The sequence below is a fragment of the Chanodichthys erythropterus genome, chromosome 5 (assembly GCF_024489055.1).
Source record: "Chanodichthys erythropterus isolate Z2021 chromosome 5, ASM2448905v1, whole genome shotgun sequence".
Classification (NCBI taxonomy): Eukaryota; Metazoa; Chordata; class Actinopteri; order Cypriniformes; family Xenocyprididae; genus Chanodichthys; species Chanodichthys erythropterus.
The window spans coordinates 17,747,638-17,765,428 of NC_090225.1; the positions used below are offsets into that span (position 1 = coordinate 17,747,638).

A 17,791-nucleotide genomic window follows, 5' to 3' on the forward strand; every position below is an offset into this window, starting at 1 on the left:
CTGCTCTTGGTAAGTGTTGTTTAGTTGTAGTAGCAGCTGGGACTCACTCAGATGGGCAAAAACATGAAGGTTAGATGTCAAAGCTGATATTCACAAATAATGTATAAGTTCACATGTGAATAATTGCATTTTTATTGCATTTTTTTTTTTTTTGATCACAATCACATTCAATTGACAGCCCTTATATTTTTCCTCTCAGGTTTTTCAAACACACGCTCACTCTTAATAAAAAGGAGAATCTAATGACCAAAACACACAAAGATGCTGACGCAGACTTTCAGCAGTTCTTATCTCTATGAGTGACAGTGTGAAAGAACACACATGAGGAAGCACCAGAGCACATTTCCTGTCTGTGGCGTGTGCATATTATGCAGAGGAAGTAAAAGATGGGGAGACTATCAAATAGACACCTCTCTCAACACTCTCCAGTTGCCAGACACAATGCAAAACCAATACAGCACACACATACACCTCTATCAGCACTTGAAGCAGGAAGGACACACACACACACACACACACTTCAGTACTCTCTGCTGTCTTCTGTCTTGAGGCCTGCAGTTATGACTGGATCATTACTCATTACTAGAACTGCCCAGAGATATTCCCAGAATCTGTGCCCACAGAGTTTCTCAACAAAAAAAAAGCTTGTGTGAGCACACTCACTGCTTGCTGGTTGATGGCTGTAGCTAAGTACATATAATAATGTGTATAAACTGTTTTTCCATTGGCTAATTTGACTATGACAATCTGTGGGATTTGATGTACCGAACCACAATAACATCTGAATGATAATTAACAGTAAATATGATCACTAATTGTGAGGTAGCTAAAATACAACATGCCTACTAATGCCATGACACCTACTAATCACATCACCCACTACATCGGCTTAACTACTGGTGTAAGATGCAATGATTGGAGCCTGCCTTTCACCCAGCATGCAAAGCAGAGCAAGATGCACTGTAGGGGAAAAAACAGGATTCAACTGGCAAAGTGGGCAAAACTAACAGTGGTTAATAATAAAGATTCATAAAGCTTCTGAGCTTCTGAATCTTTTGAACTGCTGAAATCACGTGACTTTGGCACTCAGATTCACTGATTCAATTCGTAAAGCTCTGAAGCAGTGTTTTGTGTTTTTTTTTGTTTTTGTTTTTTTGGCGCACAAAAAGTATTCTTGTCACTTTATAATATTAAGTTAGAACCACTGAACTAACATTTCTGGCAATGGAGGCCTCACATCGAGCTATCGGATTTCATCAACAATATCTTAATTTGTGTTCGGAAGATGAACGAAGGTCTTATGGCTGTAGAATGACATGAGAGTGAGTAATAAATGACATTTTCATTTTTGGGTGAACTAACTCTTTAAGCAACTATCTGAAATGAAATGTGTTTAGGTTGATTACTAAATTATTAAAACTAAAACAGATAAATTAAAAAAAAATAATAATAATTAAATCAATTAATAAAACTGAAAATATAAAAATAAAGGCTATTCATTTTTTTTTTAAATATTAATAAATACTATAGGCTAATTGTACACTGGAATGGAACAGAGGTTATGAAAGACATGCCCTTTTTACATAAATTTGTTAATTATAATCTTAGGTAATATTTTTCTGTGTCCTCAGTTTAACCATTCAGACTGCCTTAAATGTTTATGACTGAAATATTATTACTATTGCATGTTATAATAATAATAAAAATAAGAAGAAATGTATTCATTAAAATAGTATTATAAAATATTATCATGCAAAATTTATTTTAAGGCCACATCAGCAGCAATGCCTACATTCATGACAAAGTCAACAGTTTTTTTTAAATAATTGTGATTACAATTTAATTTCAATACTGGCCTCAAAAACAACAGGGTGAATGGAAAGTGAAGACTAAAGAAAAATATTTTAAACGTCAAATGTGATTACTATAAATAATTGTCATACTACCAATTTTAAAAAAATGTAAATAAATAAATAAATAAATAAACCTTTATACCTTGTAACAGACTGAGCAGCCAATAAAGATTACAATGCATGACCTCAATGACAGCAGCCCTCGCCCCACAGCACAAATGTAGGTGACCTACCGAAAAATAGAGCCTGTTCTTATCACCAGACAACAGGCATGTCACATGAGTCTCTGTGTGTGACTCACAGGTGCCCCAAGCTCCAAAGATGGGTGTATCTATACGCTCTGCAGCTGGGGCAAACTGCTTTCACTAAGTGTAAATAAGCAAACACGTGAATGCAAAAAAAAAAAAAGAAAAAAAAAAAAAAACACACAAAGACTGAATGCATGTGTGTATGACATTCAGGCTAACACAAAATCTGCACAAACAAAGCAAATATGACCTTAAACAGGTTGGGTTCATTCTCCAGCGGTGTTCTGCATGTCGGTGACAGTGGCATCAGGCAGCGAGAGAGCAGCACCGCACAAAGTAAATAAAAGCCTCTGGACACACTGTGCCCAGCCATGTCTGACCGATCCCTACTATTCTGTCATATCTAATCACATCCATGGCTAGAAGCAGCAGCAGCTCCTGCAGGGCCACACTCACCACATCTACTGCACTCCATATATTTCCTCTCCTACTTTACTTTACAAAGCAGAAGTTCATGGCAGTCTCTCACTTCTACAACCATGTGGAGTCAAATGTTGTAATGGCACAAACAAATGTGGAAAAAAGAGCTGCAATGTGCACATGTCTTAAAAATAATTCTAATATTACTCCAGCCAGACATACTAGGAAGAACAGCCTATGGGGACTGCACTTCACCACACAAGACTAGTTTAAAGAGATTGTTTCGACTACAGAAGTCTTTGGGTTTGTTCAGAATATCTTTTGTTGTCATACAGTCATACAGGGGTGGAATATGTAGATAAATAATGATAGAATATTCATTTTTGGGTGAACTATCCCTTTAAAGGTGCAGTAAGTGATTTCTGAGAAACACTTGATATTTGAAATCAACCCCAACAAGCCTTTTCATTGCTCTGCCCCAAGATGCACAAACACGCAATGCAAGAGTAGATGTCTGTTTATTATAGCTGAAGCTAAGCAAAATAATGCTCTGCAAAAAATAAAGTGAAGATGACAAACAAACGACAAGGAAGAACAAAAAATGAAGAGTACAAAAGAGCAACAGCCGCGATATTTGCATGTTTTTTTTATTTTTTTAAAGGCATGTCCTTCTCATTTTACACTTCATTGCATGTGTACTAAATATTAAATAAGTTAAAGGTGCTAAAGAGGATGTTTTGTTGTATACATTTTTGCAATATTACTTGAAACTGTCTTTAACTGATAAAAGACTATTTATTTGGCGCACTGAAAGTAATAATATTAATATACATCATCTGTGCACGAGGTAAGGCCTTAAAAACATCAGCCAATCGTTTACGCGATCATCGCGTAAACGATTGGCCCTCTGGCTTGTCAATCACCGCCATGACGTTCCTTTTGAGAGACGGCGCGGCTGCGCGCTCCAGTAACTTTCCACACTCCACAGGCGCCGCATGCAATATTTTTGTCCGGTGACAGGAGTAACAACTGCAGATTATGAGTTACCTGCGGTGAGTCCGACATAATGAATCCACTAACGCGACACAGCGAATGCCGGTGGTAAACACTCGTGTTCCAATACTCGTGCACAAGTTTTGGGAGGCGTTCCTACGAAAGCAGGGGGGGTTGTTCTTACGCATGCGCTCATTTCAAAAACTCAGTAACAGTCTTTGGTTTTTCAGTCGACAAAAAGATCCTCTTTATCACCTTTAATAATGATAGCATAATGTGTAGCATGGTAATTTGTACAGAGGCTCCGTAGAATTGCACTAAAGATAAGGACAGTCCCTTGCCATCACCTTGTGGTGCAACAATGTAATTGCACTGACTGACAGCCTGTCTGGAAGGTGCAGAGATGAGAAGTTCTGCTTATACTCATGAGCAGAAAGTCTCTCGTTTAGTCAGATTCAAGGATCGGAACTAACTATTATACATATAACAATAGCCCTACGATCTTACTGTCAGGTTTATGTTCTGTTATGTAGACCCTTATTTTGACATTCTCGTGTTACTTCCTGTTTCAACACTCTATTTAGTTCCGTTATTGAATATATTGCGGTAAAACCGCTTATCACGCTATTGAGCCACTCAAAAATACTGCAAGGGAAAATCCTTAACCGCGACAGCCCTATCGAGTGTATGCTGTAGCTACGGCGCAGGCTGTGTGTAGCATGCGTAGCCTGACGTGTTGTTACATTTTCGAAGAGGTGCACATCAATTATACGCGGACCGCAAGCGCTGCGATTGGTTTGCTAGAACCCCTCCCTCAGATCAAAAAACTAGCGCGGAGCAAGCAGAGAAGAGCGAGCATTTTCAACTTCCACAGGAATGAAAAAACGTTCGACGCGGTCAACGACACAGAAGTATAATTAAAAACAAACACATAGCCTATGGCGCAGAGGCGCTGGTGTAGGACAGAGGCAGAAGTATAAATCAGCCTTTAGGCCTCATCGGCGCTGGAAAGTTTTCTAATATTAACGCAGGTCCTAAAGCTTTTGCGTGATCATAACCCTCCTCCCCCATCATGAGTGTACACGACCGCTACTGCTGATTGGCTACAAGTGTGTCGTGGTGCTCTACTTTCAACAGCGTTTCCCAGAAATCACTTACTGCACCTTTAAGTTGGCATGTCAAGTGGTCCATAATTCCATAATGCGCTATATTTCTGAATGAAGTCAAAAAATGACTTGGGAGTTGATTTTACCACTTAGCAGTTAAATATGTGTTGAAAAGAGGGCATTCCACATATCAATGCAAATTTCAATAGCCTGCACATCCTAGATGATGTTAGCCAAACAAAAAAAAGTGAATTCGGAGGCAGAGCAAGTTACTAAATTTTGAAGAAAAATTTACAAAAACTACATTTATCACCAGGAAACATGTTCGCAGATAAATCTCGCACAATAAAACCAAGAAAGTGTATTAAAGATATAATACACATACTTATGCACTATTCGATACCATTTTGTAGAATGAATGGTGAGAAAATTACAAAAAGAATAAGTGCAGTTTAAATAACCCAGTGTGGAATGTTGTACACTAAATGTCACAGCTTTTCGTTCATACCAGAGGGGGAGGGGCCATCAGACTCTGATACTGGATGACAAAATAACTATAAAATCACAGGCGTAATTTGCGGATGGGACATGTCCCCACCACCTTTTGCCAGGGTCGATATTATCCCCACCACTTTTTGAAACATCTTGCGGTACGGATGTATCTTATACAAAAGAAACCTCCTTAGTTGATTAGCAATTCTTTCGTTTGCGTTAAATAATGTTTTGAAACCATGTTGCTCATTGCCGCTATAAGTGACGCAACAGTGTTCTCTTGACGCTCCTGCACAGTGCGCAGTCTTCACACGGACAAGCGCTTCAATCTACGCTGTTGCGGAGACTCTCTATTCGTTCAAGTGAAATCACAAAACAAAATGCACATAAACGTGTCCCTGCTCTTGATTAGAACCCAGAATCTCTGGCACGCCGAACGGAAATTTTACCGCTAGTCCATCAGGACAATCTAACATTAGTCAATAAATACATGGAACCACACCTAATGTAAATAATCTCGAGACTAACAATATAGTAGTGCACTAGATATAAGGATGAAACTACCATATTAAAAATGGAGGTCTATTTCAATAAAGTGTGCATTTATTATTGAAATAATACAATTACAATACACCAAAACACACACATTCCTCCTGTCCCACCCACTTTTTAAAACAAAGTTACGCCACCGTTTAAAATCATATAATAGATTGTAGTGTAAGTAGTTATTAATGCATAGTATGTCATGTAGGACGCTTCAATGGTTTTTGTCCATACAATGGAAGTCAGTGGTCTACGTTCTTCAAAATACCTTCTTTTATGTTCCATGGAAGAAAGAAAGTCATACAGGTTTGAAAAGACATGAGGGTGAGTAAATGATGGAAGAATTTTCATTTTTGAGTAAGGTGGTAGTTTTTGATTTCATGTTGACTTCCCTGTAGGCTGTCATTCATAAGCTAATGAAGCTGCAAAACTCCACCCATTAACGCTAGCATTGTGTAAGAGAGTAAAAGAGAGGCAGAAAGAGGCCAGGCAATATGAGCAGTGAGGTGTGGCTGCACTTAAGACACCGGAGAGCTCAGAGTGGATGAAACTGGTCTGGTTAAGACGAAAGCTGAGAGGGGAGCTTGAGAAGCTGCTGGCCTGCGACATCACCGCAGAGCCGAAGACTGCCTCCTGCCTAAATATTCTCACATGCTCTGGAGATAATGGACCTTGATGGGAAGGCAGATGAAGGTTTATAAAAAACAAGATGACGGAAATGGAAAAGATGGAAAACATCGTTATCATCCAGTGTTTTGTTGATGGACTATGATGAAACCTAGACCAAAGAGCACCTTTACTTCACATTCCACCCAGGATGCACTTTCTACAATTAAAAATGTTTACAAAAAAACATGTACCATGCAACTGAGAGGAAATGAGAATGCATTTTGTTCTCAATGTTACAAATACAACTGCACACAGCTACACCAAAGTGACAGTAAAGGACCTGCTTGCAACTTTGTGACAACATTTATTATAACAACGATGTATTCAAGTCATGATGAAAAGGAAACAGCAACAGATCATTTTGCATTATTGAAAAAGAAATAAAAAATGTAGTGCGAGACCTGGTTCTATGTAGGTTGTTGATTGGATTTTGAGATGTGGGCATTATAGGAGCGGGTTTAAGAGAAATAAATGATCAGAGTAGCCTAACATTTGTCATTTTCACTGGAATATCTAGTTATGACATTATGATTAAACATTATGAGGTCAAAACATTTTAAAATAATGAAACATATGCACGGGTTAATTGTTCACAGTAAGATCTATAACACGCATTTAGAATATATATTAAGAAAGCAAAATTATAATAGGAAATTAGAAAATCATTGCATTTCAAATCTGATCATAATTTCCATCTTCAACATACTTCACACATTAAAGTTAACATTAAACGGAAGTTGCGATAGTCTTTTCTTCCCTATTGTGACATATATCAGAGTGCAATGACTTGTCGAACGAGGAAAATATAAAGGCAAAACTTGATTTTGTCCATCTAAAAATTTATTTGATTTTTGAGGTTATTGTAAAAGTTATTTCGATTAAAGATTACAAGGGCACATGAATTTAAAAAAATATATATATAATAATGATATCTGGACGGATAAATAATTTATAATAAATACTGCAATATTCCAAAAAAAATTAAATTATCCATTTTGCATTCATGGTGACTTTATATTACTAAAACAAAATAACCTTCCCCGTGAGCACCAAGAAAATGTACCGATATGTGACTATTTTAGGTGAACAGTACTAAACTAAAACAGATCACCCACTTGAACAGCTGTTATGGTTAGTCACCTGGTTACAATCTGAAGAAAAGACATTGATAGGACAAGGAACTAAAACTGCTTTCACTTTTGCTTAATGGTAAAGTATCACTTTTGGCTGGACAGTCCCTGTGGACACACAATAGGGTAGTATGCACTGTACTAAGGTGAACCATTTTGAAACAGGTGGATATTTGGAACAGTGTTCATCTGTATCATCATCATCCAAGCCGGTACACATATATAGGTTAATCTCTCCAATATAGCACCACCTGACAATGAAACGTCAGGCTGACAGTATCAGACCTGATGATTAGTTCAACTCCAGACTGGTTTTCCATTCATGCATTAGTAATGGTTTTGGTCAAGGACGCATGGCTGAATAGTGATTCGCCGGATATAAGCCCACTGAGCTGTCAACCTACACAGGGCCTGGGTATCATTCAATTCAAATGTAATACGCTGTCAAAACAGGCAGCTCAGTAGGTTTTGACACACAGATATGGCTTTTTTCCTCCGGGTGACTCAGGACCGTGAAGCATGAGAAACCTGAACGGGCTGTTCAGCGACACTCCTGCCGCGTACAGGTGATCAAAACACCAAACGCGAGTTTTAAAGAATAGTGAACTGATTTTTAGATAATCTCACCTTTGGCTTCGCAGTCGGCGCAGTATTTGTTATCATCCTCTCTCAGCATTTTGGACAGAATGGCCTGATGCTGCTCGTTCAGTTTCTGAGCCTTTTCCCTCTCCGATCGCGTCGTCATTTTGGCCCGTTTTCTGTCAGCGTCTCTGGATAAAATCACCGGTCTTTCCCCCGATTCACTCTGTTCAGTTGGATCGTTATAAATGGAAGACCATCCCCTGTGAAATGAAACTATGATGGGCTCACGGCAACGGAGCGGCGACTGGGTTGAGACTGAGCGGCGGAATATGGCCGATTGGAGGAACTGACCGGAAGCGGAAACGGAGACGAAGTGAAAATTATTAAAATGGATTTAAAATATAGTGAATGGGAAACCGGGAGACGGTTTAATCAAATTTAAGTGATATATATTGTTTTTATATAATTTTAAAAGTCAGACCTATGCTTTGTGAAATCCAAATGTTGAGGCCACTTTGACTTTTGCGTCATTGCTGACGTATGTGTGTTGAAGGTAGGGTAGCCGGTTTGACGCCAAATGTGGTGTTATGATTATGTTCAAATCACAGCTAAGGTAACGTAGAATGTTGTCATTTGTTTAAAACCTGATAAATAGACTATATAAATGCTTTTGCCGAAGTAAACTAAACTGGGTGACATTAAAGGCTTGCAAACCTGTTTGCGAAAGCATGTCTACATTTTAAACCCTGAGAGAAACTTTAAAAAAGTAATACAATTATTACAAGTTAAACAATAACACTAAATTCGTAAACCATGCCAATTTTTAACAACAAACTATAAATAAACATCAAATTTATCTAGAAAATATGTATCAAATAAAAAATAGATTGAAAAATATTGTCAAAATTGTATGGTTTTAATATGTAAATACAATTTAACAAGATCTTTAATATGGTACAGGCCAAAATCCCTATTTTAAGGGGAGTACAGGCTTTCAATATGCTAAAACAAAATAGCTATTTTTCATGCTGTTAGATGATAGTTTATCTATAGGCCTGTCAACAAAAGTCTAGTATATGCATCTCTCTTTTAATAAAAACACATGGGACATCAAAACAGCAAAGTATAATATTTGCTGAATGTGCCTTCTAGAATTATCCCCTGCAATATATCAGCCAAACTACCACTGATCAGTTTTGTAGTCTTTGCAGTTATTTGTGTTAATTTAAACGCTGATCAGGCTATCTCTCCCAGCCTCGCTGTTGTGTCCTGATAATGTTTTAACCCCTCTCTGCTTAAAGGCTGATATGGTACAGCTTAACCATAACAATTCATGTGCAGATACATAGGGAAACTATTGTGGTAGTAACTTTATGCATTCTTTTTTATTAAATAAAACTAATTACATGATACCAAACACATTGTGACAAAACTTTCTATGAACATTTGAAATGTGACAAAAGAATTTTACATTTTTTGGTTGAATATGTTTATTCTTCTAAGAAACCTTTCACCTTTCAGACACTATTACCCCCTTTCAAAAAGAATATTATATATATTACAAATAAAGGCAGATTCTTCTCATTTCAATGCCAATTAAAGACTAAACAGATCTGTAGTTACTACTTTTGCACACATACTATACATTCTACATAGCAGACCCATACAATCAGGGGACATACATAATTATGTATATCTGTATACAGATTTAGTAATTACAGTCAAATGACTCAAATGGTAAAATAAATAAATTTGAATATTTTAACAGGCCAATCTAAAAATCAATACAACGACCCTTCCTTTCCCAGTCACCATATCGTGTAGGTTCAGGGCCTCTGGGACCACCTTTCTCCTTAGTTTCTGGATTCACATCATCTGGAAATCCTGTTAAAAGGAGAAATTAAACAAATTAAGAAAAAAAAAAAAAAAAAAAACATTTGTGTCATAATTAATTGTATACACTTAAAATACATGTCATTTGATTTAAAACATCCGTAATAGACATATGTGACTTTTGGAAATACAGTATAGTTCCTATATCCTTCTGTCTTTTATGTAATTTATATAAAATATATAATGGTAGAACAGAGGTGACGTGTGTTCTTACTTGTAAGGACGTCTTTAGATTTGGTCTCATTTTCGTCCATGTCAAAGCGTCCTTGGGGCGTCTTCGCTTTCTTTAAAGGTTCTTTATCTTTGGTCACACCACCAGATGCATATCCTGCTGTCCTGCTATGACATGCTGTAGGGGACAGCAGCCAAATATTTCAACAAATCTGTAGCTGTTCGCAAGACTCGAACACGATTCTCAGTAATCAGTATAAAGGAGGTTGAGAAATTATACAGATTAATGTGACAAGTACAAAACGACGCATGTTGGAAGCATCCCAATAAACACTCACCAGGATAAGTCGTCTCTGAAAACAATGCTCTCTTTACAAAACCTCTAGCTGTCGAACAGCAAACACGTGAAAGAGACATTTTGTGTGAAAATGTGAATCTGTTGTGAACTTTTCGCTTGTCGCTGCAGAAAATTACACAACTGAAGGATGTTTTGACGACGGAAAATGACGTAGCGTGCGTCATCATTGAGGGACACAAAATACACTCGAGATGGTTGCGGCGGCGCTAAAGAAGCGCAGTTATGGCTATGCATCTGCTTTTTCCCCAAAGCGATATTACGAAATAATACTACGATTCCCGTGAAGGTGTGAAATGAAGTGCCAAAATATGCTGTTACAGAACATACTCAGAAAGTACAAAATTACTTTTTGTGATGGTATACGAGTCATAGCTTTTATGTCAAAGTTTTCATGGTCTGAATGCATAAATACAAACATAAATGGACATTTTATAAATTGTATAAAGTAAAATTATATTATGTAATGTTACGTGGATTTTCTTAAAGGGATACAATTTTAATTTTTGAGTGAACTATCCCTTTAACTGCATTGTAATAAAACAAAACAAAATCGTAGGCTACTGCATCACACTTTGAATCAGATCTGCAATACAGTTTTGAAATGTACATAAACTATTTCATGTTCCTATATAAAAATAGGCCTAATAAAAATAATCACTTTTCTTGCCTAGCCTATAGGCTAATTGTAATTTGTATATTATCAATTAGCTATCTCAGACATTATAACGTCTAAATTACAATATGAAAATAATACGTGTGTCTAAAAGTTCATAATAACATGAAACAATTGTGAACTGTCCAAAGTGCACTATAGTTAGGTTACATGCTACAGCAGTTGGTTCTAATACATTTCAAAATATTTACCATTTTATATTGAGTTAGCATAGCCATTGTATATGTGAGAATAGGCCTATAGGCTATATAGCATTCTTTTAAGTAGCAACAGGTCCAAAAAATGCAATGAAATTGTATCCCCGAAATGAAAATAATGTGGGAAATGCTGCCAATAAATTGAGCTAGCCGTATAAGCTATATACAAAGCAACTATCATGGAAAATCAATATCATTATTAAGGATATAGACATACCATCTTTAGGATGTTAAATTAGGCCTTCATAAAGTTAAACTCTCATCTCATGCCATTATTTCCAGCCAATCAAGTTGTATGAATGAGATATTTTACAGTATGTTACCGTATAGTCTTTTCTGCGCTAAATGTCTCCCATCTCTGGAACGTTTTAAGCAACACATTATACGATTTCGGAAGAGATGATGAAACGTATTGGATAAGCTTCTGGTTAGTTTCAGGAACACCATCACATCTGCACATAGTTAATATCACAAACACACATATGCACTCTCTACTCTCCAAGACATGCATTTATCATTCAGCCAAATCTGTCATTCACTTTGAGTGGAGATTCATCTCTCTATCCACAATGACGAAACCTGCGAGGTGTTGCTATGGTTACTCAACAAAAAGCACTAAACAAATCGAACAGTCAGAATGACCCAGGCTGAGACATGACCATAGATATTTAATCGTTCATATCAAGCTATAATAAAATATATTTTATATAGGTCACGCCATCTTCGAAGAAAATAAAAGGACAAATAAAAATCTTGTAATCACAAGTTTATATTTCAATATAAACGAATAAGCATAACAGTGCTACCACGTTGATCTGCTTTGATAAACTGTTGAATGTGTAAAGTTAAAATTCAAACAAAAAATGTAGAGTTGTAGGTGTACAGATGTTACTGAACACTGATATTTCGATATTTCGTTCTTTCATTTGTATCTGTGGAATAGCATATTTGGACAAAGTGTCTGAAGGTTCCCGAGAACATTTAAGTCAGTAAAGACAAACTATCCAGAAAACGAAAAACTTAAAATGTAATACAAACGTTAAAAGAAGTACATATTTGACAACGAATAAACTTTCTGGAAAGTAGCAACAACATATAGCCCTAACAAGTGCTTTAATTAGCTATCACGCGTCCGTCTTCACGGTAAAAAAAAAATGACAGTCTCGTTTATCACAAGCATAAAGAATGATTTTTATGTAAAATCATAGGCCCATTTTTCCTGTTGGCCTATGTTTAATCCACGAATTTGTTGAAAGTTTCAATTAACAAACGTGCAAAAATGCAATCCCTCTATGTAAGCGTAGCCTACATTACGATTATGAAAAAAAAAGATATCTGAAAAATAAATTGGTAACACTTTATAATAACTTTGTTCATAACATTATGTTCATTAGTTGATTACAGTTGGTTTAAATACAGTTTATTCAAATAGTTAATTAAGCTTGTTTGGCCTTATATTTTCATTCCTCCAAGTAGGCTACTCTAATAAAGGTTCTATAAAGTGATGCTATAGAACCTTCCACCAAAGAACCTCTGAGTTCAAAATTCTTAAAAAGAACCATTTTTTCTTAGTGTAAAGAACATTTAAAACCCCTTTTTAACAATAAAGAACCAATGTTAATGTATATGAATGTTGAAGGTTGCTCATGGAACCATGCCAATAAAGAAACATTTTTAAGAGTGTATGAATTTACTAAAGTTCGTTGTCTTTACAACACGAGAACATGTTTTACGCGCAAAAGTCTGTTCACCTCATATTAATGTAGACCTAATTAGATGTTTAAATTAGGCCTATTCAAAGTAATTAGACACCTAATATTAACTTTAATTTTGACGGTATTTTAAGCCTACTTTTACATAGGCCTACAACTTAGCCAAAGAGGGAGTCGCGGCGAAACTTTTAGGTCTGTGAGTGTAAACATCGTCATGGCAAGGAGGTCCGTGAACACACACGACTCTTTCGTTTTCACTCGATTGTGGGTAAAGAGGTGCAAGCTTCTCGGGGTAAACTTGGGGACGGTCTTCATTCCTTTCAGCGAGGCCGTGACAAGGTTAGCCTATAACGATGCTTATTTTCATGCCACAACAGAGAGGAAGCGTTTCGCTTTAGATTCACCAATCAAGCAGTGTTTTTTCTCCCAAAGTACCCTGGTGTGCAGTCATAATTGTGACAGTAATGCACTGCGCGAGTTTGATGTGCTAAGATACCAATGAGCTAAATGGTAAATATGGCCAATTTATTTATGTCATCATATTTTAGTAATAAAGTATGTAGTGATAATGTAGCTTTAATTGTAAGATAATTTGATAAACTATTAAGTTTACTTGTAATTTTGAGGTTGTCCTGCAGGTGTCCTTGAGATTTATTTAATGTAGAACACATTTCGTTCTGTGACGAATTTTTAATAGGTCTACTTAATACTATGCTTTTGGGGGAAAAGCCCATGTTTTTACGAAGATTCGTAGGCTACTTTTGTTTCTATTTGTTAATATTTTATTTGTAATATTCTGTGACTTATTAAACTTATTAATAGCTAAAAGTTATTAAAGTGTTACCACAAACGTTAGGCTATTGGAAGTGTACAAAATAAAATGAATTTTTAAGGTACAAATGAAATATATGCGTTTATGCTTACATTTTGACCGTTGCATTTTGAAAACGAAAAGATAAAATCAATTAGCCTTAAAAAAAGATTATTCTGCACGACTGCAACGGAGAGCGGCAAGTATATTTTAACTGTTTTTACAAGTTGCATATTACAAATGAAAGATTAATTTTACGTTAAAAAGAAGAAAACAATCTGATGTTGAGATATTCCTCTGTACATCCCACGTCCATAAAAGTCTCCCATCTTAATCAGTGTTGGGAACGCTACTGATTTTCGCCGTGTTCTCAGTCCAGGGCTGGAGGTTCTGAAGTGCGAACAGAGAGCTGTTGTGAAGGCAGATTGGGTCCGGAGTAACAGGCTGGTTTATAGTCTTTTGAAAAGCCTCTTGTTGAAGTTGCATAAGAATTCGGTTCGCTTGTTGTCGCTCCGCTTCTCTCTCCTCTGCTGTCTGCCGCCTGTATGGATTTGGATCACAGAACAGGAGTCTTTTAGTCGGTGATTCCAGTCGTGATTTCCAGCCGTTTTAGTTAGTAGCCTAGTTGGCTAAAATGTAAATTTAACCAAAGAATACAAACATGGAACCTTAATTACAAAGAATACAAATAAGACTTTAATTCTCTCTCTTATTAGCTAATTAGGCCTCATAACGTGGATTTCCCAAAAGAATTCTGACAGACCTTACATTGTGTCAAACGAACCCTTTTATTTATTGTTTCATAAACGCTCCCAAGAGCACATTATTTTGTCATTCATTCAGTCAGATTACGTGCATGGGAAACTTGCAGAATGCAGTTTTTTAATGTAGTATATTTAGTATATGAATGTATATGATATATGTATTAATAGGAAATATAAATATTTTAAATAGGCCTAATACATAAATATCATTCAATATAAATTGCATTTCAGGTTCTCCGAGGTCAGTGTCGAACGCTTGTAGCCAAATCACAATAAGATTTATTTTTCATGTTATAAGTTTTAATAAAATTATTTATTTATTTATTTAGGTATAGAACATGAACTTCATCATTATCCAGCTTCAGCAGTTAATTAACGTCCTAACACAAGACTTTAGAGCAATATTGGTTACAGTAACAGAGCATAATATAATATATGCATTGGTAGAAGTCCATAATTTAGTCTTGAGAATATAACCTGTCATGGTCAAAGAAAAAAAAAAAAAAAAAAAGACACATACAACCAATACTGGTGGCTAATTCAAAATTAAATGGAGCCGATTAATTATTTACAGATGCATCGATTGGATTGCTTTAATATAGGTTATATATTGAGTTAACTGCATTAACAGGCCTTACAAACCACTTATGGAATGCATTATGGAACTGACCTAACTGACCTCATGGAGTAAGCTGCTTTAAAAACAAAATACTCAACTGAGGCGAAAAAGAATGCATTACATGTGAGTGTAAAACCTCAAAAGCTCACCTCCATTTCGTTCTTCTGTTCTGGAACCATGTTTTGACCTGCGCATCAGTCATTTTAAGTGCTTTCGCTAAGGCGGCCCTCTCAGCTGACGCCAAATACTTCTGACGGTGGAAGCGTTTCTCCAGCTCACAGATCTGGAGGCGCGTGAACGACGTTCGGGGCTTCTTCTTCTTCGGAGGGGTTCGGTTCTGATACGGGTGACCTATACGGCGTGTTACAGTGAACGGTGAGATGGCCACTATATTGAGAGACAGATTGAAAGCAAGCGGAAGAAATCAGCAAAACGCCAGAGCCAAGCAGTGAGAAGCAAATGTGACTTCCAGAGTTGAAAGTCGACTTTTGCCCTTTTAAAAAACATGCAACACGAAATATATCGAATAAGTTCAGCCAAGCAAGCAGACAGGAATAGCCTATCTTTCTGGCAGCTCCTCATGACGACCTTTGTTAAATATATATAAATAAAAAAAAACACTGTAAAAATGTTTTGTCAGGCACATGTGCCTCATGGTAGGCGAAGTGATTTTAACAGAATCAATATTAATTTGCCTGAATCAAAGAGGGTCAAATCAATAGCTCATTAAGGAAACAACTGCACATTTTCACTTTCACAGTATGTAATTATTTTGCATAATGCTAAAACAATAAGTACTATCCACACACAAACTTTATACGATCTATTTTTTTCTGTGGCTTACAGATTGCAGTGGTTGATAATGTGCAAAAATGCTTGTTTATATTATTAAATCGCGAAACCGGTGGCTTACTAAACTTTCTATCGAATATTTTATATAATATTTTTATTATATAAAATATTTTAAAAGCCTATATATATTTTTTTTATTCATATAGCCTAGGCTACATATTTAAATCGAACGTTCTAAAATGTTCTTTATAACGTTGTCATAAACAAAACTAAACGAATGACTTCAACAATTAAATCATTATAAATTATAATCCGTGAATTTTCTGAAAATGTTAAGGAAAAGTTGTGAAAGTTACAGCCTGCAGTAAGTCGTAGTTTTTCGCCAGCTTTCATTACTGATTGAATTACTGATTTTGTTACATGATGAAAACATTTTTACAGTGTGATTAACAACGAAAAAAATCCAATCGAGCATAAACATCACTGACAGTTCAGATTGATTTCGATTACCTGTAAATCTGTCTTTGGTATATCTCCTGTTACTCTCCATCCACGGAAACGTTAATCCCGTGAGATTGTTGATGGTGCCCATGCTTCCCATACTTGGCACCGTGGAAGCGTTGGTGGGAATGGACGAGTGAACGCTGCTCAGCGGCCGGTGCGCTGGAACCCGGATCACTCCCGAAGAATTAAGGCAATTCCCATTAACATTCGTGCCCAAGTTCATGTTGTACGAGCCGTTGAGGGAACCAACGCTACACGAGTTTCCATTGTATCCAGCCGAGTTATTGACGCTGTAGTTGCCAGTCATGGTATTGTAGGCTGTGCTGACTATGCAGCCCAAACCGTAGTCCAGGTCCTGCATTCTGGGGTTGGATATCATGCAGCTCCCCTGGTCTGCATTGTTAAGAATCTGATCGATCCCAAAACTGATGGTGTCTGCGTGCGTATGGTGGAGATGCGCTCCCATATGATCCATGGTGTGGAGAGGCGCGCGCTCCTGCGAGCCTACAGGATCCTCCACGTCACCCCAGTTATCATACAGCAACTAAAACGCAGTTTAGTCCAGAGTTGTCGTTATCTAATTGCGTTGAGTGCATGTGTGAGAAAGACTGAACTACAGACGATTGTCTTTTTTACTGCCTCCCTTTACCCTTATAGATATGCCGGATGGAGCCACGGGAACATCAATCAAAATGCCAAAGAGGCTGGGTAAAATTAAGCCTCCAATTCTGGGGTGAGAGACCCAATTGGCTAAAGAATCCACGACGTTCAATGAAACTCACTGGAATTCCCAATTCAGCACAGGACAACTCAAAAGGGAAGATTTATTAAACCAAAACACAGACGATTTTTCAGAACACCACACACACAATTACATTACATTATCTTGGCCATGCAGTTATATATATATATATATATATATATATATATATATATATATATATATATATATATATATATATATATATATATTATATACTTATATTATATTATATATAGCCTATATTAAATATATATATATATATAATATATAATATAATTCATGCGAAGAGGAGGAGGAGTCCCTTTCACTCTTGTTATACAACAGATCAATATTTCGCGATCATGAACTCTTAAATTTCAAATGAATTACAGTTGTTTGTCAGTATTTTAGAGACAGATCAATCACACTATAGGCTATATTTAAAAGCATACTGCCAACGATATTACGTTTCATTGTGACATTAAATCTGAATAAAGCAATCATACTCAATTGTCTTAT

General features: G+C 36.5%; 2 protein-coding genes across 11 annotated transcripts in view; both read right to left on the reverse strand.

Annotated features, from left to right (window-relative positions):
* The window catches only part of smap1 (small ArfGAP 1), a 141,111-nt gene extending 132,724 nt beyond the window's left edge, over positions 1-8,387 (reverse strand). For 7 of the 9 annotated variants that reach the window (XM_067386347.1, XM_067386346.1, XM_067386351.1 and 4 more), the window contains exon 1: positions 8,082-8,387. In XM_067386347.1, the coding sequence (XP_067242448.1) occupies positions 8,082-8,199 (118 nt within the window). In that variant the 5' untranslated portion in view covers positions 8,200-8,387. The remainder of the gene's footprint in view (positions 1-8,081) is intronic. The other 2 variants (XM_067386354.1, XM_067386352.1) reach the window with 1 other exon arrangement.
* Positions 8,388-10,143: 1,756 nt separating this feature from the next.
* tlx1 (T cell leukemia homeobox 1) lies at positions 10,144-17,362 on the reverse strand. Of its 2 annotated transcripts, none has more exons than XM_067386358.1 (4): positions 16,537-17,362; positions 15,384-15,585; positions 10,439-14,392; positions 10,144-10,278 (listed from the first exon to the last, which is right to left on the reverse strand). In XM_067386358.1, the coding sequence occupies exons 1-3, from the start codon at positions 17,003-17,005 to the stop codon at positions 14,182-14,184; spliced, it is 882 nt and encodes a 293-aa protein (XP_067242459.1). In that variant the 5' UTR covers positions 17,006-17,362; the 3' UTR covers positions 10,144-10,278; positions 10,439-14,181. The 2 variants fall into 2 exon arrangements, with proteins under 2 accessions (XP_067242459.1, XP_067242458.1); XM_067386357.1 differs by having other exon boundaries at positions 15,384-15,621.
* Between the last annotated feature and the right edge of the window lie 429 nt (positions 17,363-17,791).

What these genes read in the sequence shown, in the direction of transcription:
- tlx1 (XM_067386357.1), bottom strand. Translation starts at nt 17,005, where the DNA reads ATGGATCATATGGGAGCGCATCTCCACCATACGCACGCAGACACCATC. An exon ending in TACCAAAGACAGATTTACAG is followed by an intron (nt 15,622 to 16,536) that starts GTAATCGAAATC and finishes CTCTCAATATAG; the next exon opens with TGGCCATCTCACCGTTCACT. An exon ending in AACAGAAGAACGAAATGGAG is followed by an intron (nt 14,393 to 15,383) that starts GTGAGCTTTTGA and finishes AAATCCATACAG; the next exon opens with GCGGCAGACAGCAGAGGAGA.